Source organism: Musa acuminata, chromosome BXJ1-10, assembly GCF_036884655.1.
Source record: "Musa acuminata AAA Group cultivar baxijiao chromosome BXJ1-10, Cavendish_Baxijiao_AAA, whole genome shotgun sequence".
In the NCBI taxonomy this organism is placed as follows: domain Eukaryota; kingdom Viridiplantae; phylum Streptophyta; class Magnoliopsida; order Zingiberales; family Musaceae; genus Musa; species Musa acuminata.
The window spans coordinates 24,239,627-24,264,431 of record NC_088336.1 but is presented as its reverse complement, the minus strand read 5'-3'; the positions used below and the strand labels follow the sequence as shown (position 1 = coordinate 24,264,431).

The 24,805-nt window shown below is 42.7% G+C and overlaps 5 protein-coding genes across 7 annotated transcripts; 3 read left to right on the top strand and 2 right to left on the bottom strand.

Moving 5' to 3' along the window:
* The first annotated feature begins 2,129 nt into the window (after window positions 1-2,129).
* LOC135595001 (protein phosphatase 2C 51-like) lies at window positions 2,130-7,435 on the top strand. Of its 2 annotated transcripts, none has more exons than XM_065085501.1 (3): window positions 2,130-2,942; window positions 5,446-5,551; window positions 6,436-7,435. In XM_065085501.1, the coding sequence occupies exons 1-3, from the start codon at window positions 2,238-2,240 to the stop codon at window positions 6,750-6,752; spliced, it is 1,128 nt and encodes a 375-aa protein (XP_064941573.1). In that variant the 5' UTR covers window positions 2,130-2,237; the 3' UTR covers window positions 6,753-7,435. The 2 variants fall into 2 exon arrangements, with proteins under 2 accessions (XP_064941573.1, XP_064941576.1); XM_065085504.1 differs by lacking the exon at window positions 6,436-7,435 and adding an exon at window positions 5,677-6,428.
* A 175-nt stretch (window positions 7,436-7,610) lies between these two features.
* LOC135595635 (protein ABCI7, chloroplastic-like) lies at window positions 7,611-11,048 on the top strand. The gene is made up of 3 exons (XM_065086859.1): window positions 7,611-8,582; window positions 10,024-10,283; window positions 10,388-11,048. Exons 1-3 carry the CDS (start codon window positions 7,674-7,676, stop codon window positions 10,689-10,691), a joined length of 1,473 nt encoding a protein of 490 aa, XP_064942931.1. The 5' UTR covers window positions 7,611-7,673; the 3' UTR covers window positions 10,692-11,048.
* Window positions 11,049-16,314: 5,266 nt separating this feature from the next.
* On the bottom strand, window positions 16,315-21,312 carry LOC135595634 (protein SOMBRERO-like). Of its 2 annotated transcripts, XM_065086858.1 has the most exons (9): window positions 20,960-21,312; window positions 20,602-20,787; window positions 20,231-20,502; window positions 18,650-20,071; window positions 17,652-17,982; window positions 17,417-17,584; window positions 17,276-17,323; window positions 16,834-17,194; window positions 16,318-16,755 (listed from the first exon to the last, which is right to left on the bottom strand). In XM_065086858.1, exons 2-4 carry the CDS (start codon window positions 20,768-20,770, stop codon window positions 19,577-19,579), a joined length of 936 nt encoding a protein of 311 aa, XP_064942930.1. In that variant the 5' UTR covers window positions 20,771-20,787; window positions 20,960-21,312; the 3' UTR covers window positions 16,318-16,755; window positions 16,834-17,194; window positions 17,276-17,323; window positions 17,417-17,584; window positions 17,652-17,982; window positions 18,650-19,576. The 2 variants fall into 2 exon arrangements, with proteins under 2 accessions (XP_064942929.1, XP_064942930.1); XM_065086857.1 differs by having other exon boundaries at window positions 16,315-16,755; window positions 17,417-20,071.
* On the bottom strand, window positions 16,486-17,927 carry LOC135594781 (probable F-box protein At3g61730). The gene is made up of 6 exons (XM_065085290.1): window positions 17,783-17,927; window positions 17,417-17,584; window positions 17,276-17,323; window positions 17,028-17,194; window positions 16,706-16,975; window positions 16,486-16,509 (listed from the first exon to the last, which is right to left on the bottom strand). Exons 1-6 carry the CDS (start codon window positions 17,925-17,927, stop codon window positions 16,486-16,488), a joined length of 822 nt encoding a protein of 273 aa, XP_064941362.1.
* A 2,765-nt stretch (window positions 21,313-24,077) lies between the features above and the next one.
* Window positions 24,078-24,380, top strand: LOC104000983 (VQ motif-containing protein 1-like). The gene has a single exon (XM_009423151.2). It carries the CDS (start codon window positions 24,078-24,080, stop codon window positions 24,378-24,380), a length of 303 nt encoding a protein of 100 aa, XP_009421426.2.
* The last annotated feature ends 425 nt before the right edge of the window (window positions 24,381-24,805 follow it).

Here is a 24,805-nt window from a genome sequence, read left to right as displayed (position 1 = left end):
AACAAAATAGAGAGAAGTTGGAGTCTATGTGAGATTGATTAGAACTATCGTACATAAATAAAAAGGTTGAGTCAAACTGGTGAGGGAAGGTAATTAAGAATCAATGTTTTTAGTCTCGGGAAAACTATATATATATATATATATATATATATATAATGGTCCCAGTATTGACTAATAGAGAATAAAAATGGATTTACCAATATTTCACGAAACCCTATGGTTCTTACCTATGAATTTTTAATTTGTTTAGAAATAATTCATTGAGATCGTGCTTTTTTTTATTTCTCCTATAAATATCATAAATAAAATATATTTATTCTTGAAATACATAATTAAAATATAATATTAAACTCATAGCTCCCAATGGATGGCTAACGGCTTAAGTAAACCAAAGAATCGATTATATTTTTTTCATATACTCCCCTCTCTCATGGATAGAACTAATAAAGAACACATTTTTTTAGTTCTTTTGATCGATTTCTATTTATGGTTTTTATACACCACAGCTTTATAAAAAGCTTTAAGCTTTGAGAAATTTCCAAATAATATTTTTTTAAAATAAATTATAAAAATATTTTTTAAATGATGATATTACACATGTTACCCATTGCCTCCGCCCAACGTCGTAGCTAGTCATCTTTGTTGTCCTCGCTCTTGGCAAGATAACGATGAGCAAAGAGATGGCTTGTGAACTCTTGCCTATACCTCTTGTGCTTATGTTTTTATTGCTAGTTGATTAGTTATGAGTAAACAATGATGGTGAGGCGCACGAATGATGGGTTTGATAGGGGTCAACAAAGTCTATGGAGGCAGCAACCCACCCTTCCTTTCACGCATGAGAGTTGTAAGTGAGGATATCGGTCACAACCTCCTCTATCGATAACTATTTATACCATAAGTAAGGATAACTAGGTGACAGTGGGGCTTGATAAAAATCCGTGGAGACAAGGATAGTCCAGTAAAACAAAAGAGAGGAAAATAATTTACTATAACGATGAAAGATGAACACAACAATGAGTTCGATAGAAGCATGAGTAAAATAATTTTTTTAATAAAGAAGAGATACACTATAAGAAATTTTCAAAAATTGAGACTTTTTTCATAAAATTTACTATATATATATATATATATATATATATATACTTCTCCCCTGATGACTGATGACCACAGTGACCGGCAGCCGCCCGTGCTCTCTCCCTACTGTCTTCTCCTTCCTCTGCCTCACCTCCGGCCCCGCTCCTCGATTCTGTCGTAGGGCCGGCTCTTTAGTCGTCCGAGAAACTTGCAGCAGCTTCTCCGATTTCGATAGCACGGGGATGAGGGTCGCCGGAGTCCTTGGGAAGGTAGAAGCGATTCTGAGCGACGAGGTGGGCATCTTGATGGTCATGGTCGATGAAGCGGACATCGTTGCCGCCCTCCGCTAAGTGTTTTACTCACTCTGGGATAATGCGAACGTCGTCGTACATGACATTGCGTTTCTTGGATGAGTCTTTCTCGATGATCTTAAACCGCGATTTTGAGCCAAAGCATCGACGCTCCCAGTGTCCTCTCGGAGTTGTTAATGCCACCTGAACTCTCTCTCTGGCTCGCTTCCTTTCTCTTCTTTACTGGCTACGCTTCCCTTGACTTGAACGAGAAGCCGCGCTGTACATAACGGCAGCAAAACAACCTTGTTCATGTCTCTGCCTCGAAAGGACGCGAGCCGCATTGGTGCACGCGCCGCCCGCCCCGGTTCCCCACCACCACGCGTGTAACGGCGCCAAAGCCCTCCGGGCGACCCTCCCTACCCCCAACCCTCGCCTAACACCCCCGTGGCCCTCATAGCCGGCCGACCCGAGGGAGTAGCCTCAAAAGGGTCCCCGATGGCCGGAGACCGGCGCAACGTGTCCGGCTCTTTAGATCCCCACCGTCCACGCCCTCCTGCCTAGCGATCTATATTGCGGGGCTCGGGCTCTGGCGGCCCACTGCAGGCCCTGCACACGCGGATGGCATCCGGTAGATTCCGGGCTATCCGACGGCCCGGCGTGGCTCCTGGCCCTGTGCTTTCCAGGTGTTACATTATAATATAAACGCGTCACACAGCTGCAGCGTACGCTCGGCACATCAAACCCCCCGAGCGTAACGGCCGGCAACTCTCATATCAATATAAAACGGCATGGTATGCGCCGCAGCACAGCAAACGTCGCAGCCGCGGACACAGCCTGAGTCGGAAGGCCCACGTCACATAAGTTTCCAAAATGGAGGGGACTCCCCCCAGCAACACCAACACAAGCAACCACCACCGCCGCTGCCCGGACCGCCGCTCCCGTCCCCAGAACCTTAACCCCCATAAGCGCATCCGCGAAGAGGGCGAGAGCTCTGGTTCCGCCTGCAGCATCTCCCCTGCGGCCCCCCCGGTCCGCCAGCCCTCCGAGGACGACGGCGGCGGGGAGACTGAGGCAGAGGGCGCGGCCGACGGCTTCGTGATCCTCCTCGCCGAGCCCGTGCCGTCGAGGCGCGTGCGGGACGCGCACTGCCCGTCGCACGGATCTGTATCCCTAGTGGGAAGGCGGAGGAACATGGAGGACGCAGTGGTCGAGGTGACGGGGTTCGCGGCGGGCGGGTACGGATACTTCGCGGTGTACGATGGGCACGGAGGAGCAACAGTAGCGCAGGCGTGCCGAGACAGGCTGCACGTGGCGGTCGCAGAAGAGGTGGGGCGGCGGAGGGCAGCGGGGGAGGGGGAGGGGGTGGACATGTGGAGGCGGGCGCTGGTAGCGGGGTTCGCGCGGGTGGATGCGGAGGTGATGGGGGAGACAAGGCAGCTGCGACAGGGGATGGTGGGGTCGACAGCGGTGGTGGCGGTGGTGGCGGAGAAGTGGATAATAGTGGCCAACTGCGGTGACTCCAGGGCTGTGCTCTCACGTGGCGGAGTGGCCGTGCCCCTCTCCATCGATCACAAGGTCTACTTCTTCCTTCCTATTCCTTTCTTTCTCTAGGAGGGGAAGAAAGGAAACTTATTTTAGGCTTCCCTATTATTTTTATTCTCTTAAAATTGTGAGTATATGCTTTATTACATGTGATTCTGATATACTATATAACTTTAATATTGTGTAGTGTGTTCTTAGTCCTCTAATGCAGAATAGTAGACAAACTTCTTCATGTGTTATTTTATGCTTCTGCATGTTGATTCCCAAAATGCTCCTCATTTTCTCAAGTAGATCAGTATGTTGGGTCTGACTCAAACCTGCAAAGATATATTGTGGTAAGCTTCTTAAGTTTTATGTTGCTATAAAGAATTCTGAAGGTAAGTTATTGTTATTCCTGAAATGCCCTTGCATGACATGATTCGAGCAAGTGCTTGTTCCTATAGTCCTGTAAAGGGGTAGATTGTGGCTCTTAAGAATTGCTGGGATGGCAGACTGCAGATGCAAATTCATGGAAGAGAAAGGGGATGAGCAGCTAGGACTTCGAGATCCCACTCTATATAGCATAAAGTTATCATACTCGTAAGGAAAAAAAGGCTAATTCATTAATCAAACATATATGTTTTAGGACAAGGTCTATATATGTTTTAGTGCTCAGCATTTTGGCATGCAACCCTGACCTGTTAGCTGGTAGGTTACATCCTCCATAAGTGCCATTAACCTTATTTGTACATATAAAAAACTCAAAAGGAAAAGAGAAGATGATGCTAAAAGTATTACAAGTCTTCACATCACCATCCTTCTGTGATGTGAGCCGAGACTGGTAAGTTGACTTGTTTCATTTTGTAAGACGAAATGTCAATAAGAAAGAACTACAGGAAAAAGAACTATCAGTTTAAGTGTTTGCTTGCTATATAATCGAGTAATAAACAATCAAAACATGGCAGTCGATGATTAAATTCTCATAAAGTAAACAGGAAGTTCAACAAAGATCTAGTTAAAGCACTAGCGTGCAATCTAATTAACCATAAAACACCAAGAACATGGAAGCAGAGCTGTTAAATTCTAGAATTAAAGAGGAAATGGACAGAAAACGTATTAAAATGATTCACATGACCTTAGAACATGACGGCAGATAAACTCAACACTAAATTAAGAAAGTATGACAAAGAACTTCATTAAGTTTATTGCATGAACTCTAATTGATTGATGAATGTTTGAAACATGGCATTAGATAAAGTTATTTGTCGTGTATGACATTAAGATTGTTCTTCCATATTTGTTGTTAGGATCATTTGATAAATTTCAACACAAAAGATTCATTCAGGTTGAATCCGTGCATGTGATAGGTGAATAAAATGTATAATTTTCAGTGTATTGATCCTGGGATTGCCTTTGGCCATTCATGTTGTACTGTCATAGTTAATTTTGAGCTATGCAGCACATGGCATGTGCAGATGCTGTGTGCCTATGTATGCACAAAGTCTTTGATACTTCCCTAGTTTATACAGATAAGTGAAGTTGTCTTCATTACATGCTTTGAAACATTTTGGTATAAAGTTGTGTTACTACAATTTTGGAAGTTTTTGGTCAATTATTCAAACTTAAGTCACCGGTTTGATGCCTATCACTGTCATTGCATTATATTTGTTCGTTTATTATCAGATATATCCAGTGACTGTTTTTTAATTTCTTAGTCGACCAACTTGGATCATTTGTCTTTAGGCTATCATGTAACTTTTCTTCAATCACTCGACTATTCTCTGCAGTTATCTAGTTAGTCACTTCCACCATTAATGGATCAGCTATGTTATCTCCGCTGCATGATCAGATTTGCTGTAGTCTATTGAAAAAATAGTTGACCATACGGAACTTAAGGATTGATTTTGTCACCTTATTCGTTGCTTAATATTTCCTAGGTATCATTTCGGATTGCCATCCCCAGTATAATTCACAATATATGCCAGTACTGGGTTAGGCAACTTAAGTCCGAGAGACGGCTGTATAAGTTCCATAGTGATACAAGCCAAGAAACATTTATACGCACTAATATGTATTATGTATATATGCACTTGTATGTGTCACCTGTAGAAAGTAGTATAACCACTTGTCTTCTCAATTCACTCTGTATGATGGACAAATACTTTCATGATATTGATGCCTGGGGCTGTAGCCAATGCCTTGTTTCATGTGCTTGTTGGTGGGCAGCATGCTGTGGTGGTATACCACTAAAGATTATGTTAGTGGATAAGTATCTTGAAATTCAATGTATAAATTTATGCATATGATTGAAATGACTAGGTGGAGGAAATTCATGCAATTTTCTCGGTTAATCTTTTGTTTCCTTTAGCATATTTAACATCTACCAAGATGATGTATGCTGTTTTGCACTGTCATTAAGTGTTTTTTTTTTTCATTTATTAACCTATAACTGGATAGTTGATGTTTGTTCTCAGCGCATATGCCCTTGAGTCAATACTAATGAATTTATCAGAAAAAAGAGAAAGTCAATACTAATGGTTAGCTTCTTCCTAAACAGCCTGACAGGCCAGATGAGCGAGGAAGAGTGGAAGCTCTAGGAGGGAGAATCCTTTGTTGGGACTGTCCTCGTGTCTTAGGAGTACTGGCCACTTCTAGGTCCTTTGGTACGTGCATATTTATGCTTAATAGATGACAAGGATAAATACATTCATCCAATCAGTTAATGTTGAAATACTAAATCGAATGTTCAACATGACGACAATTGACAAATGATCTCCAATTCATCGAGGTCATTCCTTCACAAAGAAGACACAGGGTAAAACTCTTCTTCTTTTGATATTGAGTGAGGAGAGTCTACAAAGCGAAACCGGGCACAAAAGATTCTAGAACTCAGAACTCTGAATCTCATGAGCAGGCAAGTTAAAAATACTCAAGATATTGTTTTTGTTATAGTCAACTTCAGTAAACCAAGCTGAGCCTATCATTTATCTTCTTCATCTTATAAGCTTGTAAAAATACAATTTTTTTGCCCTCATCTTATTTCTACACTTCCTCAACAAGGATTGGTTTATGCTCTTTGCTGCTTTTTTTTGTTTGTTTGATGCATCTAACTGTTAAGGCAGAACTCAAAAACTTAACTTATGTGATTTGGTTACTATATAGGCGAGAGTAGAGTGAAAAAGTTCTCAGTTGGTGTTGTGGGACTAAAAGGGAAATCGAGTTTTTTCTACTTTAGGTTTCAACATTAACAAGGTGCATCGTGATGATCGACCTAAATTTACTTGCATATCAAAACCTTAGAAAGTGCCAATTGAGTAGATTATGATAAAATGTCTCCTAAACAAAAGATGTGCTTCCTCTAACTATGAATAGCTATCCACTTGAAGCTTGAATGCTTCTTAACTCGGTTGCGAGCTTTCTGCTGCAACTCCAAGTCATCCTTAATCCTGCTTTATGTCTTGCATATCTTCATTTATTATCTTATGATTCATCAAGTCTGTATAGTTTGTCTTCGGAGTCCTGTTTCTTCAATCCTGAACCTGTGCAGGAGACTACCTTCTCAAGCCATATGTCAGCTCGGACCCTGAATTTATGGTGACTGATCGATCGGAGGAAGATGAGTTCCTCATTCTGGCAAGCGATGGATTATGGGATGTAATATCAAGTGAGATGGCATGCAGAGTGATAAGAAAATGCATGGCGAGTCCAACAGGCAACAATTATCCAAGTGGAATTGCTGGTTCTGCTGCCCGAGACGCAGCTGCTGTGTTGGCCAGGCTTGCAATTTCTCGAGGCAGCTTTGACAACGTTAGTGTGGTGGTGGTGGAGCTGAGGACTTCCAGGGTGGCTGTGGCCGCTGAATAATTGCTCATCTGCATTGATAGATTCCAAGGTGACCTTTATATTTACCCTTAACTGGTTTCAGGTTACCTGAGAATGGGGGGGGAATGGATTCATGTTAATGCTGTTCAAGTGTAGCAGTACAAAAGCTTCAGTGTGCAGTCTCGTTTAAATGTATATAGATACGTCAAGTCTTGCGCTTAAATATAAATGCCTCAACCTTATATGCGCTTATGTAAGCTTTCATGTTCCTTTGCGCCTTCATGAGATCTGATATGCTACAGGAAGCGTAGTAATGGAGATTGATGGGCAAGCTTCTTGCTAACTGCATGTGTTCTTTAACTGTATAAACTTGTTGCTACTTTTTGGAACATCATCAATAGGATTTTTCTTTTTTTTTTTCTTTTTTTTTTGGACTCATCAGCAACATATTTGAAGGGGTAAATTTAAGGTCAACTTTCTAAAAATTATAGATAATTTTTTTATAATTAATTATCTTTAGTATTTTCATCTTTATATTTTTAAAAATTATATTAAGATTTCTATATTTATTAAAGTGAAATATTTGATCGTATTACTTCAATAATTTTTTTTCCTTATATTTTTAATCCTGTATAGTTATCTTAATATTTTACTTATGTAAATATACGAATCATAATATAATTATTAAAAGAGTAAGAATTAAAATATTAAAATAATTAATTATAAAAAAGATAATTAATCCTATTTTAGATGGGTCCCAAGGTCGAACTTTGGGTGCGGGAACTCGTTGGACCCAACCTGACGATGAAGCCGTCACCGACGCGAATGTTTATTTTGACCAGCTTTGTTATTTTTTCGTTTTTGTTTTTCTTTGAATATCTCAGATTGAAATCCACAGCCACCACTCCGTGACTGTGCGCACCCAATTCCAAATCTACTCATCTTTAAGCCAAGCAGCTAACCATGTCCTGCTGCTCGTGTTCCGTCCCGATCGCCCCTCCCCCTCCCACGACGCTACCCCCTCTCCGCCGCCGTTGCCGCGCGGCCGCCCTCACCCTCCCCACCACCGCCCGAGCACACCGCACCGCGGCCGCCCGCGCGGCCCTTTCCGACCCCTTCGTCCTTGAGATCGCCGAAAAGTTCGAGGACTCCCTCTCCTCCTCTGATGCCGCCGCCTCTCCTCTCCCTCTTCAGAAGCTGCGCGATTCCGCCTCTCAATCCCTCCTATCCAAGCGCTGGCCCTCCACCAAAGACGAGCCCTTCCGCTTCACCAACCTCTCCTTCCTCAGGAGCTCCCTTCTCCTCCCCGCCCCCTCCCCGACCTTTCCCCTCGATCCTGCCCTCGATTCCCCCTCCCCTCACGTCCTCGCCATCGTTGATGGCCACGTCTCCCCCTCCCTCTCCCGCCTTTCCGCCCTCCCCTCCGGCGTCTTCGCTGGCAGCGTCTCCGCCCTCCCGCCCGGCCCCACCCTCGATCGGGTGCTCACCGCCCTTGCCCAAGGGTTCGGAGATGGGGACCTGTTCTGGGATTTGAACGGGGTTGGCGCCCCCGATATGGCGGTGATCTTTGTGCCTGCCGGGGTTCGGGTCGTCGATGAGCCGGTTCACGTGCAAATATGCTATTCCGAGGGGGGCGAGGTCGGGTCGGAGCGGCTTCCCGTTTCGAGCCCGAGGGTCTTGGTTGTGGTTGAGAAGGGAGCAGAGGTCTCATTCGTGGAGGAGCACATGGGGATCGGGGGTAGTGAGGAGAGGTGCTACTGGGCCAACTCCGTGATGGAGATTCTGATCGGCGAGGGCGGCAAAGTGGTGCACTCCTATGTGCAGAGGCAATCGGTGAATGCTGCCCACATCAAGTGGACATTTGCTCGGCAGGTGAGTTCATTATAGGGCTTGCAACAGCTTTGTCTTCGATGTTTGTAAATTAACAAGTAATTGTTGTTTTAATCCATTTTCTAATGATCCTGTCGAAGAGAATTCTGAAATGCAGATTAGAGATGATCAGGGTGATTAATGGAATGTTATTTTCATAATTGGACTGTAATCATGTAGGTGTACATATAAGTGTAGATTACTTGTTATTCACTCTGAGCTAACCCTTTTCTTAGGTGTATCAAAAATTTTAATCTTGCACTTTCTATTAACCCCTAGGAGCATAGCTTGATCTTTCACATTGTTAAGGGAAAGTAATACTAGAAAGTAAGAGAAAGAAGCAACACAATTGTATTCTTTATATATATCTTAATATATATATATTCTGCAGAGAAGGTAGACAGGCAACATGATATATCTACATTATTCACACTGTAAACAATTTTTTGTGGAATAAACATATCCATCCTTTGTTGCTAGCCACATTGTGTATCACACCAGTTGCTAGTTAGCTCAGGAACAGGCCATTAAAGGTAGTCCTTGTTTTGATGTTTTGTAAAGTCATTCATGGATTTGTGTTGCACTTTATCACTGATCTATGTTGAAAATATCATATGAAACATTTCATTCTTCTCACCGTCCACAAAGGGAGTTTCCTTCATATGAGAAGTAGATCTAGTGGCAATTTGTGCTTATGCTTGAATGTGAATGGGACTCTAATCATTATCTGACTCTTCTAGTGCCTAGTAGTGACAAAACATACATATTACAGATTCGTTTGCTTCATTGATTCTCCTTAGATAATATTGTTAGAAGTGATGTTTAAATGACTTTTGATAACCAAAAAAAAAAAGATTAAAACGTTTGCTCACATTTTCTATCCATCCATGCTTTTGAAAGTTCTTTTTACAAGAGATAAGGTGTGTTCAAGATTCATGCTAAGTTGCATATGCGATTTGACACATTATATTTGGCAGTGTTCGTCTAAAAATTCAGAATTATTGTGTTAAACTAAGTTGTGCTTTTTATGATTGATTCTTCTAAATGTTTTGTATTGCCGTCCTGGATAAGATTAGTGGAACATAAATTTTAGGACTTCAAATTCAGTATGGTTCTAAAGTATTCATAATTGTTGGATAGTTTGCAAATACTTGGTATGAACTGCATCAAAAGGTAGGGCTCGTCTGACGCCAGATTTGTAGGTATAAAATGTTCTTTTCTGATTCATAATTTTGGTCACAATGGAAAAAAAAATGGAGGTGGATTTTATCAATCGAGAAACAGGGACCATTAATTTTCTGAATTTTGGATGATTCAAGGTTCTCCAGTTTTGCTAGTATCATTTTTTTATATTTCAAGAACTGGTTTTGTGGTCACCTGCTTGCTAAAAGCCCAGTCATGCAGCCCCTAAAGGATCATAAATATTGTGTGTTGTTATTTTCAGGAGACATCCAGTGTTTATGAGCTCATCGAGGTCAGTAATGGTGGAAGATTGAGCAGACACAATCTCCATATTCAGCAGTTGGGCCCTGATACTGTCACCGAGCTATCAGCATTTCATGTATGTCAAAATAACCAGACACAAGATTTGCACAGCACGTTGATCTTGGATCACCCTAGAGGGTTTTCTCGTCAGCTTCACAAGTGCATTGTATCCCATTCCTCAGGACATGCTGTATTTGATGGAAACATCAGGGTCAACAGGTACTTTATTCCTCTTTTGCCAAGAAATTAGATTAGTGCAGAAACTTCGTAAAGCATGTTTTGTGGTTCCATTATATGATCTGATCAGGTTCGGGGTTTCACAGATTTGCACAGCAGACTGATGCTGGGCAGCTGACGAGAACACTTCTGTTGGCACCTCGTGCTACAGCCAATGTAAAACCTAACTTGCAAATCATTGCTGATGATGTCAAATGCTCCCATGGGGCTGCCATCAGTGACCTTGAAGAAGACCAGCTCTTCTACTTCCAGGCCAGAGGCATCGACTTAAAGACAGCAAGAGAAGCACTTGTCTTCTCCTTTGGATCAGAAGTGATATCGCGCATTCCATTTGAACCCATAAGGAAGAGCGTAACTAGTCAATTGAAGCATTTGCTAGCAACTCAATGATCAAATGGCTCAATGGACTGATCCTGCCCTGCCGCTTGAAATCCAGTTATTTTCAGCATTGGTGCATGACGGAGCCAATGGTGTGATCAGTTTGGTTGATACGGCGGAGCTGTTGTCATATTCGAAAATATTTTTCTTTTTCGTTTTCCTGTTTTTGTAATTTTCCAAGTTACAACAGAGAAAGGAAATCGGGTGTCATGCTAGACAAATGCAAAGCGGAACATTAGTTACTACTGTTCTCGGTACATGTTATTCCCCTAAAGTGTTGTATTAATTTGACTTCGTTATCCTCGGCACTATGGAGCATGTTACAATCTGCAAAGTATTTTTAACAAATTGGTGAAATATTGTTGATTATGTAGAGATTCAAAATGTGTATCATCAGCCAAGCTGGCCATCATTGTTGTGTGTCAGGACAATCTTGTCGTGATGAACACTTTTACCATTTCCGAACCTCTGGATACTGTTGGAAAATGCTATCATGATTAGTGCATTATTGCATGAGAATCGACTGATGTCTCAATGCTATCATGATATTTAATGTTATACAAAAAGATTTTGTTATTATTTAAAAAATACTGCAATCACAGTAAATATGATTTAGAAATATCAATTTCTGTACGTGTAGCAAAAAAACACATACGTGCAGTGAGATGACGACTGGATTAAAAATAATAATAAATTATTCATGCAAAATATATGGAGGCCTGACAACTTGGAAATTTTAATTGTAGTCTTCTACCCGACAATTATATGTTCTGCGCCATCTGTAACTATATGACAAGGTCAATATTTTGGATCAATTAAAATTCAACTCGGGATTAATCGAAATGATATATCCAATATCAGTTTTGCACATGTCATGAGACACTCATCGTTAAGAGTAATATCCGATTCTCAAGACCCGATCATCTTAGGAAGGTGGCTCAAGTCGTTTCGACTACATCATATGGTTCTACAATCAATTCTGACGATAGTAGTGTTATCGTTTGAGATGTACATTGGAAATGGATCCAATTGAACCAAATGGAGCCAAATTTCGAGATCCATAGTCGAAAAATCAAATTGAATTCGGGTCAGTAATTGACCAAATTGATCGAATCCATTACAGTGCTGGGTCGACACAAGGATCATCACGACAGCTTGCCTCGGTGACGCGATCGTCATGTCATGCTCATCTCAGCAGGAACGAGCATCAGGAGTCAACAGTGCGTCCCAACCTCCGAAAACGACTGTCGACGAAGCCCGTGGCCATGTCAAGACACTTAGAAACAGCTATCGACGTCGCCCCTTTCGTACTCATTAAGATGCGTGATTGAGTGAATGACCTGGAAACAGTGGTGACCATCTGGTCATCAGCTCGCGAGGAGGTATGAGGAAGACGAACGAGTCCGGCACAGCGTGAACAAATCCCGCCGAATTAATGCCATCTTGGTGCTTATGCAAGTGGTCTCTCCCTCATAGGGACATCCGTCCATCTTAGGGTTGGAAATCTTGAATCTAATAACCTATGTAACATTCAATGCCGACTGATTCACACCTGCTGCGTTCGGAAGAGTCCACATGCCGGAACGTGTCTTCCTTTTCCTCTCGTGCCTTGTCGGCCTTCTTCTTGTTTTCTTGCTAATAAAAATCGTAAGCTTGTTCTCCCTCCCACCTTTTGTTTTCAGTTTGGTTTCTCTCACACCCCGCTTGTCTTTTATAATCACTCATCTGCAGCCACCCGTCTGCGATAAAAATGGAGAGGCGGCCTTTCTTTTTGCTCTGAAGTGATCACCTGATAGAAGTGGAGAGTGATTCCACCCTTGTTTTGTTGCGTGATGCATGTAGCACGATATATATTTCTTGGATCATGACAAATACGACTGGTCCTTCGCAGAAACCGAGAGTAGTAGATGCCCTGTGGAAGTAGGAGCCGTGGAAGACTCGAGTCAGACAACGCGCTGAATGGTGGAAGCTACTCGGTCATCCCCTCAGCTGGGCAAAAGGGTAAAGCGTCGAATGAGTGCCGGCAACGAGCCAATGAGGACCAAAATGAACTAAGTAAAGCGAAGAACACAGCCGGGCAGAGAAAAGTCTCCACTGACAGATACGAGTGTTGGGTGCTCGGCACATTCGCCAGCAGCAGTGGCACTGAGGTCTGCACAAAACCAGTCAAATTATATAAACTCCAAGAGAGTTTTAACGCAGGACGGCATGTGTTAGATTCACATGATACTATCTGATTAGATTAGAAATATTATAAATTTGATTAGATTTTAATTATAATTATTGATTAATAAATAAATATATATAATATTTTTTTTCGAACGTTTGTAGATCAAATAATTTTTTTAAATAATATTAAATATATATATTTTTTTAATTTATTATTATTTAATTTTAACTGTTAATATTAAATTTTTGGTATAAAAATATAATTATAATTTTTATGCGTACAATCCAGCGGAGTGGTGAGGCTGCGCCAAAAGAAAGCCGGAGGTGAAGCAACGACAGCTACTTAACCCTGCCTTTCACCGCTTACTGCGTATCCACCACCGCATACTACGACGTCGTTGTCGACAGAAGGGGAATCCATTGTTTAATCTGTTGTGCTTGAAGTCACCAAATGCATGTTTCCATTGGACCCCCCATGTGCTGCTTAGCTTTGGCTTGTTAAATCCCTTGGATCACTCCTCCTTTTACTAGTGGGCGAAGGTTCCTGCCACCGCTGATTGCTGATATCTACTCCTTTCTCTCTGGTTCCACTTGGTGCCTGCAGGGATCCATGGGCAACTGCATGGAGAGAAGCGCTCCGAGGAAACGGGGAGAAGAGATGGATCCAGAGAAAGGAGATGGAGGTGTTACTGACCAGGCAGGAGGCTGCAAGGTGAAGATCTTGCTGACAAGAAAGGAGCTGGAATGGTTGGTGCTTCGCTTGAGGGAGAAGAGGGAGCAGAGGCTGGAAGATGTGTTGGTGGAGATGGGTAGAGAGCTGGAGAAAGAGAGAGGAAAAGCCACAGGGTGGAAGCCCACTTTGGAGAGCATAGTGGAGATTCCGGAGACTCTCGATGAGGTTGTATGAGTTTTTCTTCTCCAGCACCACCTGATCCAAGACATCCTTTTTGTCTCTGTGTTTATGGCTCAGAGAGCCAAATACCATTAGAGATTTCTCTGTGCCTCCATCAATGGAGTGGGAGAGATTAATCTTTCTCGTGTCAGGGTGCATTATATGGAGTGCTTGTAAATACTTGTGATGTCCGAATGATGAGTTACTGATCTAGAGTGGAGAGTCTTGGTTTATGTGATACTCGTTTGTGATCATTCCAAGATTCAGAGTGGTAGGTTCCATCTTCCTCTTCCTCATCAGCAATTACAACTGGTTTTGCCACTGTTTCCATGTGCAGTTCACTGAAACATTTGCTGTCAAAGTATGGTTTCATAACATTTATGTCAACGACTGTGTGTGTGTGTGTGTGAGAGAGAGAGAGAGAGAGAGATAGAGAAAGAGGGAGGCAGATCTGGAAATCACATCGATGCTTTGTTATTGAATACATATACAAAACAGAACTTATCAGCTATTACTGTCCTTTTAGGCAATTTAAATGGTGTTTTATGTCATCCGCCCCGCTAAAGATGTAACCTACTGCATGTTCATCGTGCATCTTAGTGTTGTTCTACACTCAATTGCTTGGCGTGTGTAATAAAGACTGCTTCAAGTAAATTATACATTAAAACGTTCTGCCCACATTCGTGAAGCTTAGACACAGCCAATCTACCCAGTGAGAAGGTTGGAGTCCAAAGTCCGTGGGAGCTGCAAACTGGAGTGATCATCTTACCAGTGTAATCCTTTGGAGGAGGAACTCAGACTTGCAGCATATCGGGTTCCAGGATTCCTTCAAGAATCATCAAACGGATCGAAGATTATCTAACATATCCCATTGACCTATACATCGTCAGCCCGCAGATGTAGTCTGCTATATGTAAAGGCCAGAAGATGGAGTATCTGTTTACCGGGGTTTGTTGAGACATGCAGAGTTGCTGGCGTGTGATCGATCACCGACCACAAATCCTGTGTTGTTGAAGTGGGTAGGTGGTCTCGTTTAAGTTATGTAACCAGGGCTTCAACCATGCAATTCACCAACAACACTAGGTTCTTGCTTTCCATTTCCGAGCTAATTGAACTCTCATTTGTTGTAGAAGAAGCTGAGACTCGTGTTAGCTTTTACCTTCAGACGTTACCGACAACAAATATTCGAAGAATAACTAGCAAATTAAAGGCAAGTGAGACATCTTCAAGAATCACCCATACAAAATAGTGAAACTACAAGTCTTTTTATGACATAGGTGGAAACAAACTATAGGAAACCGCCATTTCCTAATACAGTATTTAGTAGAGAAGCATCAAGAGACCGCTACGTCCTATTTAAATGTCCCTCTTTCTCCTCACATTTTGGCTTTCATGGGCAGAAGACATCATAATCTTCTCGACGATTCCTAGTCAGGGATACTATCTGCCATCGGTCTGCACATAGCATCTCGATCCCATTCAACTTTGCAGCCTCCATCTTTCAAGCTTCCTCACGGTCTTCGCGGACAATTTGCCTTGGACTCTGACGCACATGGCTAGCAGCCGTTCTGCTTCCTTGTAACCACCGCGTTACTCTGACGATTCTCTTATTCTGATGACCTTTCTTCATCATATGCTTTCAAGAGATTTCTGGGCCTACGAAGCTGGGGAAGCAGAGGATCGAGAACATGTAGTTTCTTCTTGGTAAAGTTGACTCCGAAAACCAAGGTGGTCAAGCAAGATTATGAAGCAAAAGTGATGATATGTAACTGTAGTTCTTTCATAAATAAAGAAAAAAATATCTTATATAAGTATGATCCTATCTCAAATAATAATAAAAATATACTATTAACCCAAGATCAAATTAAACAAAAGAAAAAATTAAGATGAAAGTAAAAAATAATAATAATCAGGACAAAAGTTTAAAAAAAGTTATATTGAATTCCTTAAAAATAAATCTAAACATATATATATATATATATAATAGATGTAATCTATTTATAGATATAGAATAATAATTTAAATCAAGAGACTTTTTTTTCTAAAATTTTATCTAATTAATTTATTTAAAAGATAAAAGATAATTTTTTTTATTTTTTTAAATAATAATTTAAGAACTTGTGATTCATTAACAGTGTCATGTTGATTCATGACGTCTGTGTGCATGACTCGGGGATCATTGGATCATGTGGGTTGTTGGTCATAGAAAACCATAAAATACAGACGAATTATTGGACCCCGTGATCTCTACTTGCCTGGTTTTTGGATTTACAGCTAAGTTCTGGAACTGACTAATTTATTTATTTGATAAACATGTGCTGAGATCCAAGGCAACCGAGACGTCCATGGAAGGTGATTCCGTTCTTGTCGACAATCTAAGAGATAAGGGAAACAAACTAACTTGTGATGGGTTTGTCGTGTTCTTGATTTAAACTTTTCCTACTTATTCAAGGAAGATCATCATTTTTTTTCTTTTTCTTTTGTGGATTGTAGACATCAACTGCTTCCCATGAACACGGGCCGAAAGAGCGGTTGTATTATGGGTTGATGATCCCAATTCTGTGTCCACACGGCCCGAAAGAGCTTTTGGTGGGCATGACGGGTCTAATGAAATGGACTAATAGCCCATATAATACAAAAAACACATATGCCAGTTACTGTTTCCCTGAGATTTGAGTCATGCCATATATGCCATATCTGAGAATGTTTACGTCGATTCCAAAACATACAATCAATCTCAAACCACTACATGTACGTGGTCGCTAAAATCTACAATAGTATGCACATAAAAAACAGAATGCTCACAGTATTTAGAAAAATAAAGAAAAAAAAAGACTATACAATGTAAATGCTAGTAGAAGAGTTAGTCTGTGAAGCGAGATCTTATCTCGTGGAAAATTACTCTTTGTTCTACAAAGTGGTAATAGTCCTAAACGAGCTGCTGCGAGATTCTAATAGAAACTACCTTCCGGTCCGCCCCTGTACTCCGCATCGCCTGGAACCGCACTTGAAGCCCTGCATGGTTGGTTGTATCCCATAGTAATAAATTTAAAGACTGGATTCTTATCACTCTTATTACGACTGCAATCTCACCCTCGTTCGGCTGTAGATTGGTATTGACGGCGACGGCGTGGAGCGACAGCCTCGCCTTAGGCTGCCAGTCATCCTGCTGCCCAATCCACGCCTTTGCATCCAGGACCCCTTCCACCACCAGCACCGCCGCCGCCGTGTCAATCTAAAACTAGGAGGAAAAGCAATGCGACTGAAGCTACACGGGCGTTACCGGCAGTGGAAGGATCAGGCAGGTGCTTGGAGTCGAAGATGGCCCCAGCGGCAGCGATGGACTGCTTCGCGATCCGGTGGGACCCGATGTCTTCGTACTCCCAGCTCCCGTCCTTGAAACCCTCCTCCAAGAACAGCTCCACGTGTCTCGCATCCAGCACCTGCATCGTCCCTGAGTAGACACCCGTAACTACATCTTAAGCCGTCTATTCCAAGAACGACAAGTTTAGTTCTCAGCGTCGTCCGGTTATACCTTCACATGTGTTGAGGTTGCACACTGGGCATCGAACCAGTTGCAGATCTGAAACGTCCATTAATCAATCATGTTAGGATGTAGAAAAGATAACAAATCGAGATTCGAACGGTCGGGATCAGCGGTAGCCAACTGGATTACCGGCGATCCAGATTCCAGTCCGGGCGCCAGCTAACAGGCACGTGCCGGTGGTCTGAATCGTCTTCGCGGGGTCGTCCTCCGGCCGCGGCAGCATTTTGGGCAGCGTCAGGTTTTCCGTCATCAACACGACGGGCGAATCAAGTAAGAACGCACCTATCCGAATCCAGTCTAACGGCCAGGCAACGGCATTAGCATCACCAAGAACAAATATAACAATTGAACAGGTGCTTCTTACCAATGTGCTTTTCCTGCTGCCGATAGTTATAAGAGTGGCTGCCATCTGGAGGGAGAAAGGGGCAAGTGTCAGTTAAGCGGGGGAATGGGGAATAAGTAATAGCCGGGAGTGGGGATGGATGGTATGTGTACCAAAGGCTGAGCCGTAGATATCCTTCCAGGGAAAGGAAACTTCTCCAGAAGGGGGGACATGGAGGTCGCGGAGGCAGGCATGCATCCAGACGCTCTCCTCTGCGATCAGATGGTTGAACCAGCGGTTGGCCAGGCTCAGACGCATCAGATCGCTGCCGTCCAAGTATTTGGCTATCTCCGTCCACAAGTCCACGTCGTACCTTTAATTTAATTTGTCTTTATTTTTCAATTTCAAAAATAAAAGGGCAATTTCCTTTTGTCACTAACTCAAGGCCAGACAAAATGAGTTAGCTCTTAAATTAAACCATAAATTAGGACGTTAATTGATGAGATTACCCTCATTGTGGCGACCTGGTAAACTGTATTAAACAAAAGCAGGGAGAACCGAGTCGGTGATGTACGTGTATGTATGTATATCAATCTCGGACTCGATAAATCGCACGGTTATGATCGAATGGGTAAATGAATCGAAAGCGATGATTCATCTTTTGGCAGAATTTTAAAGTTCATCCACTGGTAACCAGATTGGAGGTTTGATAAGTAGAATCAGGAATTTAAGCAGAGTCCTTAGGAGTTGATAATTCTTTGAGATCGGCAATATGATCTGAAAAGAGAGAAAGATCAAACCCCAAAAGTTCCAACCTAAGAGCATCCTGAAGCGGTAAATTCTGGCAGAACAGATGTCAATAGGTCTCAGTGAGCTCTTGGAAACGATTAGAATTCCATATCTGAAGGAAGGTATGATCAAATTTCATAATGAAAACTCTGCGGATCCAAAGAGATTAACTGAATTAACCACGAAAGAAGAGGATAATCTGATCTAAGCGTCATCGTGAAATATAACAGAGAGAGAGAGAGAGAGAGCACCAGTTGAAGCTAGAATGGCGAGAGAGGAAGGTGGAGCGAGGCGAGTTACAAGAAGAGATGCTTCTTTGTCGCTTCCTTGATCGCTGGATCAGTCCGCCTCCGCTTGCTCTCGTCCCCCTCCTTGACAGCTGCAACGCTTGTCCTCCTCGTTCTTCTCGGCCCTCTCCTTTCCTCAACTCCTCTCCCTCCTCGGAACCCATTGAATTTCGAAGCGAGCAACGAAATCACCACAGACCGATCTCTCTCTCTCTCTCTCTCCCTGCATTTATAGGCGCGCGAATGAGTTCCCGTTGCAAGTCATTTCAAATATTCGAATAGACTTTTTTGTGGGTCCCACTCCCAGAGGTCTCCAACGACTGCGAGTCAGGTGGCCGAATGGGTACCCGAGAAACAGGTAGAAAAATATTGCCCTGATTCTGTTTGAGATGGGTTTCTACATTAACTAATCCTACTTGCGTGTCGCCCTCCGACTAATGACTCATTGGGACCCGCACCGTGTACATCTCTATAGAGCGAATCGAAGAACGCACTGCTTAATAAGACTGAAGCTTAGTGGCATGCGGCAAATATATATCCATGGTGGCTCGAGAAGCTCTGCTGGAAGAAATTGGTGCTTCATCAGCATACAAAACTCTACTTTCGGACAAACGATTTAGAAATAAGAAAAATCAGTATATGATAAGTAATTTAATCCAAACGAAAATTTAGTTGATCTCCAGAAATAATGGCTTGAGGTATAATAAGGTTCGTCATGTTTTCGCTGACAAACCCTACGTTTGAATCAACTAGATAATTGCACCATTTAAATCAAAGAGAAACTTAAAATGATCATCGTCCAAACAGCACTGAATCTATATACATTTACAACCACAAACCTGTAATCGTAGGTAGATATCCATTCGAAACAAATGGGGCTTAGTGGTAACCCTAATTAGAAAACCTCAGGAGGTCAGCCTCACTACCAAGGAAGAGCAAAGGGTTCCTCCGGACTGATGATCCCATGTCCATGAGTTGGGAAGGTGGGTTGCATTTGCTGTGAAAAAGCTGGTCCAGATTTTTGTGAGATGCTAGAAGCTTGTCTAAAATGGACCAATCCCCAGTAAACCTCTCCTGTGGGAGAATACCACCTCCACTTGATGTCAGTTTCATGAGGTTCTGAGAACACTCGAGGTCGAGCGAGTTGATGGGGAGTGGAGGCACGAAAGGTGGAATGGTGGGTTCAGAGCTCAAAAGCTGAGGCAGGTGGAAGGAGCGATTAAATGACAGATCACATGGGTTTTGGAAGTGCAGCTTCTGATCCACTGGAACAGACCTACGTGCCTTCAACGAATTGAACTGGTCTTCGTCGAGGATTGCTTCCGGTGGAAGTCCACTTTGATGATTCTTCTTCTTGAACACCCTGCAGACAACCCATCCGTCTTCCTACATAACCAAAAGAAGGTTTCTCTTAGAATGGCTTAAAATGTCGATTGTTGCATACTTTTGTCAAACTGCATAAAAAGAAAGAAGAACAAGAATGAACTTTTCCACCCAAAGGGTACCAACAACAGAAGAGAGTGTAGTTTGCTGTATTCACGATACCTGAATGTCTGAGCTTTCGTCGTCAAGGCGATACTCATGCATGATCCATTCAGTCTTCTGGCCATGAGGCGCTCTGCCGGTGTAGAAGACTAGGGTTTTCCTCATGCCAATCCTCTTTGAGTTGCTAAGGTGGATAGTCTTGTCCCTCCCTGTGGCCTTCCAGAAGCCAGCAGTAGTTGCTCGGTTGGTCCGAGTTCCGGTGGGATACTTCTTGTCCTTGTGGCTGAAGAAGTACCACTCGTTTTGAGGCCCAGATCCAATTCTGCACTTCTCTGCAAGAATTCGGACTCCAAGTTAGATTCATTCATATCATGATCGTGATCACACATATGACCTGCCTGCGATAGATTCATAATCTATAAGCGGAAAACCTTTGAGATCCCATGGCTCCAGTTTGTTGACGTCGACGTCTCTTATAATATCAAGATCAATGGCTTCATAGGCTACTTTCTTCCTCAGGTAATAATAGAGTAGCTCTTCATCTGTTGGGTGAAACCGGAAACCGGGGGGCACCGATAGCTGCCCGTTGCTCGGCATCATACTCGTTTGCGTTTGCTCTGAGAAAGAGACGATGGGAGAGCAAAGGAAAATGAGGAAACCAATCAAGATTTGAAGAGGAAACAGAAAAGGAAGTGTGTGTTAACTTGTGTCATGGCTCATGTCTAAAAACCAGCACTAAAAGCAATTTGAGCTTCCATAAGTTACCACATGAAGAACACTGAAACACACCTTGACGGAACTTGGGTTTCCTGAACTCCTTCGAACAGCAACAGCAAAGGACGACAAGGTGAGGCAAGAGGCAAGGGCAGCTCTTGGCTTGTTCCAGAAGGAGATGGGCTTTAAGGGAGAGAAGGCAAGCGAGAGAAAAGCTCACAGCCAGCCATGAAAGCGGTACATAATATATTTATATATCTAGGTTTAGTGTCATAGGCGTGGTTTTTGGATGATTCTTAAAGAGGCCGATGAGAAGAAGGGGAGCTGTCCGTTGAACAGGAAACCTCCCCAAAAATCGCCTCATAAGAAGCATGGAAGTGTTCGCGGATTGTCAATCGTGCAGTGGCCTTTTCAGACTGTGACAGCGGGTCAGAGGGAATGAAAAGAATCACAACTCTCATTCCATATTCTGCTTCCATTCCTGCGTCCTCCTTCTATTCCCCCACCAATCAAACCTATTTTATTCTCCCCGCTCCTGCAGCTCTGACGTTTCTCCCTTATTTTAGTTCTCTTCTGCCCAGAGATGATTCACGTAAATTCTCAAAAGTGCCCCTTTACCAGCGCGGGGTTCACTCATAACGGGACACTATGATGACTAGTTTGCCCTCTCCTCGGTGGTCGCCTTCTGCTGCGGTGCACGTGAGGTGGACGTGGGTGACCAAAAGGGCAGGATCGTCCAAGCGGGTGTGGCACCAGAGGGGTTGGCACATGCGAGGATCCCGCAACCGCACGCCACCGCGGCCCTGCGTTCGAGGCGGCCTCGAATCCAACCAAAACGAAAGAATTGTTATGCTATCAACATAATAGGAAGCGAGCGATCGTTGTGGCACGTGGGCCTCTAATTGCTGACAGGGGGATTCTTACGCCATCTCCTCTCTCCTCTCCGTCCCACGCCCGGTCAAACACGGAGGCGATTAGATTACAATAACAATATCTGTTATCAATTATTATTACTATTATGGATAGAGGAGGAAGAGACTAACCTCTGCAATTAGCAGTGTGGTTGTCGGTCCCCTTTCTTGCTCAAGCGAACAGGAGCTGTGAGCCACCCATGAGCCATGTCTATCGTTTTGTGCTAGATGACGTGCTCTCTTGCTGCCATGGACAATGATTTGCATGTGAGTAATGGGAATGCACATGACAGACATCGACAAAAATTTTACTGTTTTTGCCTCTTCAATAATGTTTTCCTTTGTAGTGTTGGATTATCCTGATTAATGATGATAAATTGAGGTGTAATATGGTTCCTCTTTGGACTAAATTTACTCCTTCGACATTTTATATCCGATGCAATCTTTATAAGCTCACAACTTAATGGTTTTGAGGATATCACATTCTATCGGTTCTTCCCTCGATATTTCACCTAACGTTTATGATTTGTAGATGAGCAGTTATGCACTGAGACAAATGAGAATCCAGATCCAATCTCAATACATATATAATATCATTTCTAACTATATAGTCGGTGCATCACTGTCATAATGTGGTTATATATTGTGGTCAATGGCTAAAAGGGCTTGTGGCTACCTTAATGTGTATTGGAACACGGAAATAGGAGGAGGGGGCCTTTAATGTTTCAACCTCGAAGGGTGAAAGGGGAGAGAGGAAGTAAGAGAAGTTGAGAGGTTACATACAAGTCTCTGACCTCCCTTCTTCTTCGCCTACATTTCTGTGCTCTGTCTCCCCTCTCATCCCTTGGAAAGGGAGGCGGTGACTTCCTTCTTCCTACCACTTTCCTTGATTTCTTTCCATGCCTTGTCCCATATGGGAGCACGCTGTTCTGTGCATGCAGTGTGCCACTGGCTACACTCGAGTCTGATAGATTGGTATCTTCACAACATAGTTTAAGAAGCAGACAAAGGATGATCTTTACTGCTTCTGCAACACCATCTCCACGTTATTGCTTGTCCTCAATTTTGTATTAGGTAGTAAATCAAATATCAAGATTATTGTCCAAATATGTATACTCGAATTATGTATCTGTCTTAATGTTTGAAGCATCTAGTAATGAGCTAGTTTGTATGGCCACTCTTTCGTCATATCGTGTGATCACGTCGAGGTATCATAACTCTAGTATTTGAGGTTATCTCTTGGTGAGAGAACGAACGGGTGTGATGGCCTCACCAGAAAACTTAAGCTGAGGTCAATTCATGCGGAATTCAGTCCTCTTGACGCATTTTAGGTTCTGCACTTAGATAATCCCAAGCACAACCAGTGTAGTTATTTCATCTTTCACTCTCTTTCTTTTGGTGTTGAACGACACCCATCAGTTGCATTGGACGAATTCTCATATATAATTATAAAGAAAAATAGCGTCCTATCTAAAGCATTGAAATCGTCGTCAATGATTGACAAAGAAGATATAATCTGCCTACAAGTCAACCGAGTTTTATCAAAAAAAAGAAAATTTCAATCGAATTCCATCACCAATAAATAACCTTCTGTCGTTTTGGATCTTAAAAATAACATTCAACGAATTCGATCACCAATTTGCATGGAGACTTTGATTTGGAGACGGCTGAATTGAGTAGCAGGACACCTCGTCGAGGAAATTGAGCCACCGGAAATATCTCTGTGGAATTGCACTTGGAGGCTCGATCCTGTGGTTGAGGCCAACCAGCTCCAGACACAGCAACTCTCTTGCGTCGAAGCTCCGCCATCTCACGTTCGTGCGAGGGTCGTCGTGTTGGCCCTTCGGTAGGAATTGGACCTTCAAACGAGATGGCTTGGTGAGCAAGAAGCCCAACGGAAGCGTGTTTCGTGAAGACGCCTGGAGAGGTTTGTCTCTACATCTACAGACGTCCAGTGATCACACTGGGGACGTGACGTTCAGAAGATCAAGGTAGAGTCAAGCACTACGTGGCAACCAGTGAGAAGCCCGCATATGGAATGTGCGTGTTGCTCACACGTACGTACGAAATGAATCGCATTTGTACTTTTCATGTCAGTCGACTATAAGATGACTATTCTCAGTCGCTGTACGCCTGTTTCTCTTTGTTCCGACTGGTCTACAAGCCCTGCCTCGGCCTATCACGCGACCACCACCGTGTATAAATACGTTCGTGTAGAATTACACCAGAAATAACGTTACAGCAGAGCTCCACACGATCTACAGAGCTCTCTTACCGTTCCCATGTCTTACAGCCAGGGGGAGAGAGTCCCGACGAAGGTGCGAGTCATCGTCACCAAGTTCGTGCAAGTCGATGCCGGGCAATTCAAGTCCGTGGTGCAATGCCTCACCGGGAAGGATTCCGTCGTCGCTGAGGCGCCGGAGAGCTGGAACGGTCGTAGCGAGAAGAGCCATGTGGTCGATCGAAGCTGCCGCAGAGGCGGAAAGCGGGTGACACTGGGGGATCATGAGGTGCAAAGGGAGGATGAGGGAGGAGTTGAGTTGCTGCCTACTATAGACGAGTTATTTGAGTTGTTGGGAGATTAAGTTTTTTTTATCTTGCAGGAGCAAAAACAAAATTATCTTTTACGGATGTGTTAATATTTTATGAATTAATATATGAATAATATTTGTTACTCTTTTCGTCCGAATGTACTAACCAAAATAGATGTCTCAACAAAGATATTTCTAACATATGAAGAAGGAAAAAAATAAAATTATTTTTTACTGAAGGTGTTAATATTTTATGAATTAATATATGAATAATATTTATTATTCTTTTCGTCCGAATATACTAACCAATATAGATAAATGTCTCAACAAAGATATTTTTATCATATGAAGAAGGAGAAAAACAAAATTATCATTTACTAAAGGTGTTAATATTTTATGAATTGATATATGAATAATATTTGTTACTCTTTTCGCCCGAATGTACTAATCAATACAGATGTCTCAACAAATATATTTCT

Excerpts from the sequence above, each read along its gene's own strand:
- LOC135595001 (XM_065085501.1), top strand. The coding sequence starts at position 2,238 with ATGGAGGGGACTCCCCCCAGCAACACCAACACAAGCAACCACCACCGC. Across the intron at positions 2,943-5,445 it reads CCCTCTCCATCGATCACAAG|CCTGACAGGCCAGATGAGCG; the intron begins GTCTACTTCTTC and ends CTTCCTAAACAG. Across the intron at positions 5,552-6,435 it reads GGCCACTTCTAGGTCCTTTG|GAGACTACCTTCTCAAGCCA; the intron begins GTACGTGCATAT and ends GAACCTGTGCAG.
- LOC104000983 (XM_009423151.2), top strand. The coding sequence starts at position 24,078 with ATGTCTTACAGCCAGGGGGAGAGAGTCCCGACGAAGGTGCGAGTCATC.
- LOC135595634 (XM_065086857.1), bottom strand. The coding sequence starts at position 20,770 with ATGATGCCGAGCAACGGGCAGCTATCGGTGCCCCCCGGTTTCCGGTTT. Across the intron at positions 20,503-20,601 it reads GGAGCCATGGGATCTCAAAG|AGAAGTGCAGAATTGGATCT; the intron begins GTTTTCCGCTTA and ends GAATTCTTGCAG. Across the intron at positions 20,072-20,230 it reads ACGAAAGCTCAGACATTCAG|GAAGACGGATGGGTTGTCTG; the intron begins GTATCGTGAATA and ends TTGGTTATGTAG.
- LOC135595635 (XM_065086859.1), top strand. The coding sequence starts at position 7,674 with ATGTCCTGCTGCTCGTGTTCCGTCCCGATCGCCCCTCCCCCTCCCACG. Across the intron at positions 8,583-10,023 it reads AGTGGACATTTGCTCGGCAG|GAGACATCCAGTGTTTATGA; the intron begins GTGAGTTCATTA and ends TGTTATTTTCAG. Across the intron at positions 10,284-10,387 it reads GGAAACATCAGGGTCAACAG|ATTTGCACAGCAGACTGATG; the intron begins GTACTTTATTCC and ends GGGGTTTCACAG.
- LOC135594781 (XM_065085290.1), bottom strand. The coding sequence starts at position 17,927 with ATGCGTCTGAGCCTGGCCAACCGCTGGTTCAACCATCTGATCGCAGAG. Across the intron at positions 17,195-17,275 it reads CAACCTCAACACATGTGAAG|GGACGATGCAGGTGCTGGAT; the intron begins GTATAACCGGAC and ends GTGTCTACTCAG. Across the intron at positions 16,510-16,705 it reads GTACAGGGGCGGACCGGAAG|ATTTTAGCGACCACGTACAT; the intron begins GTAGTTTCTATT and ends ATACTATTGTAG.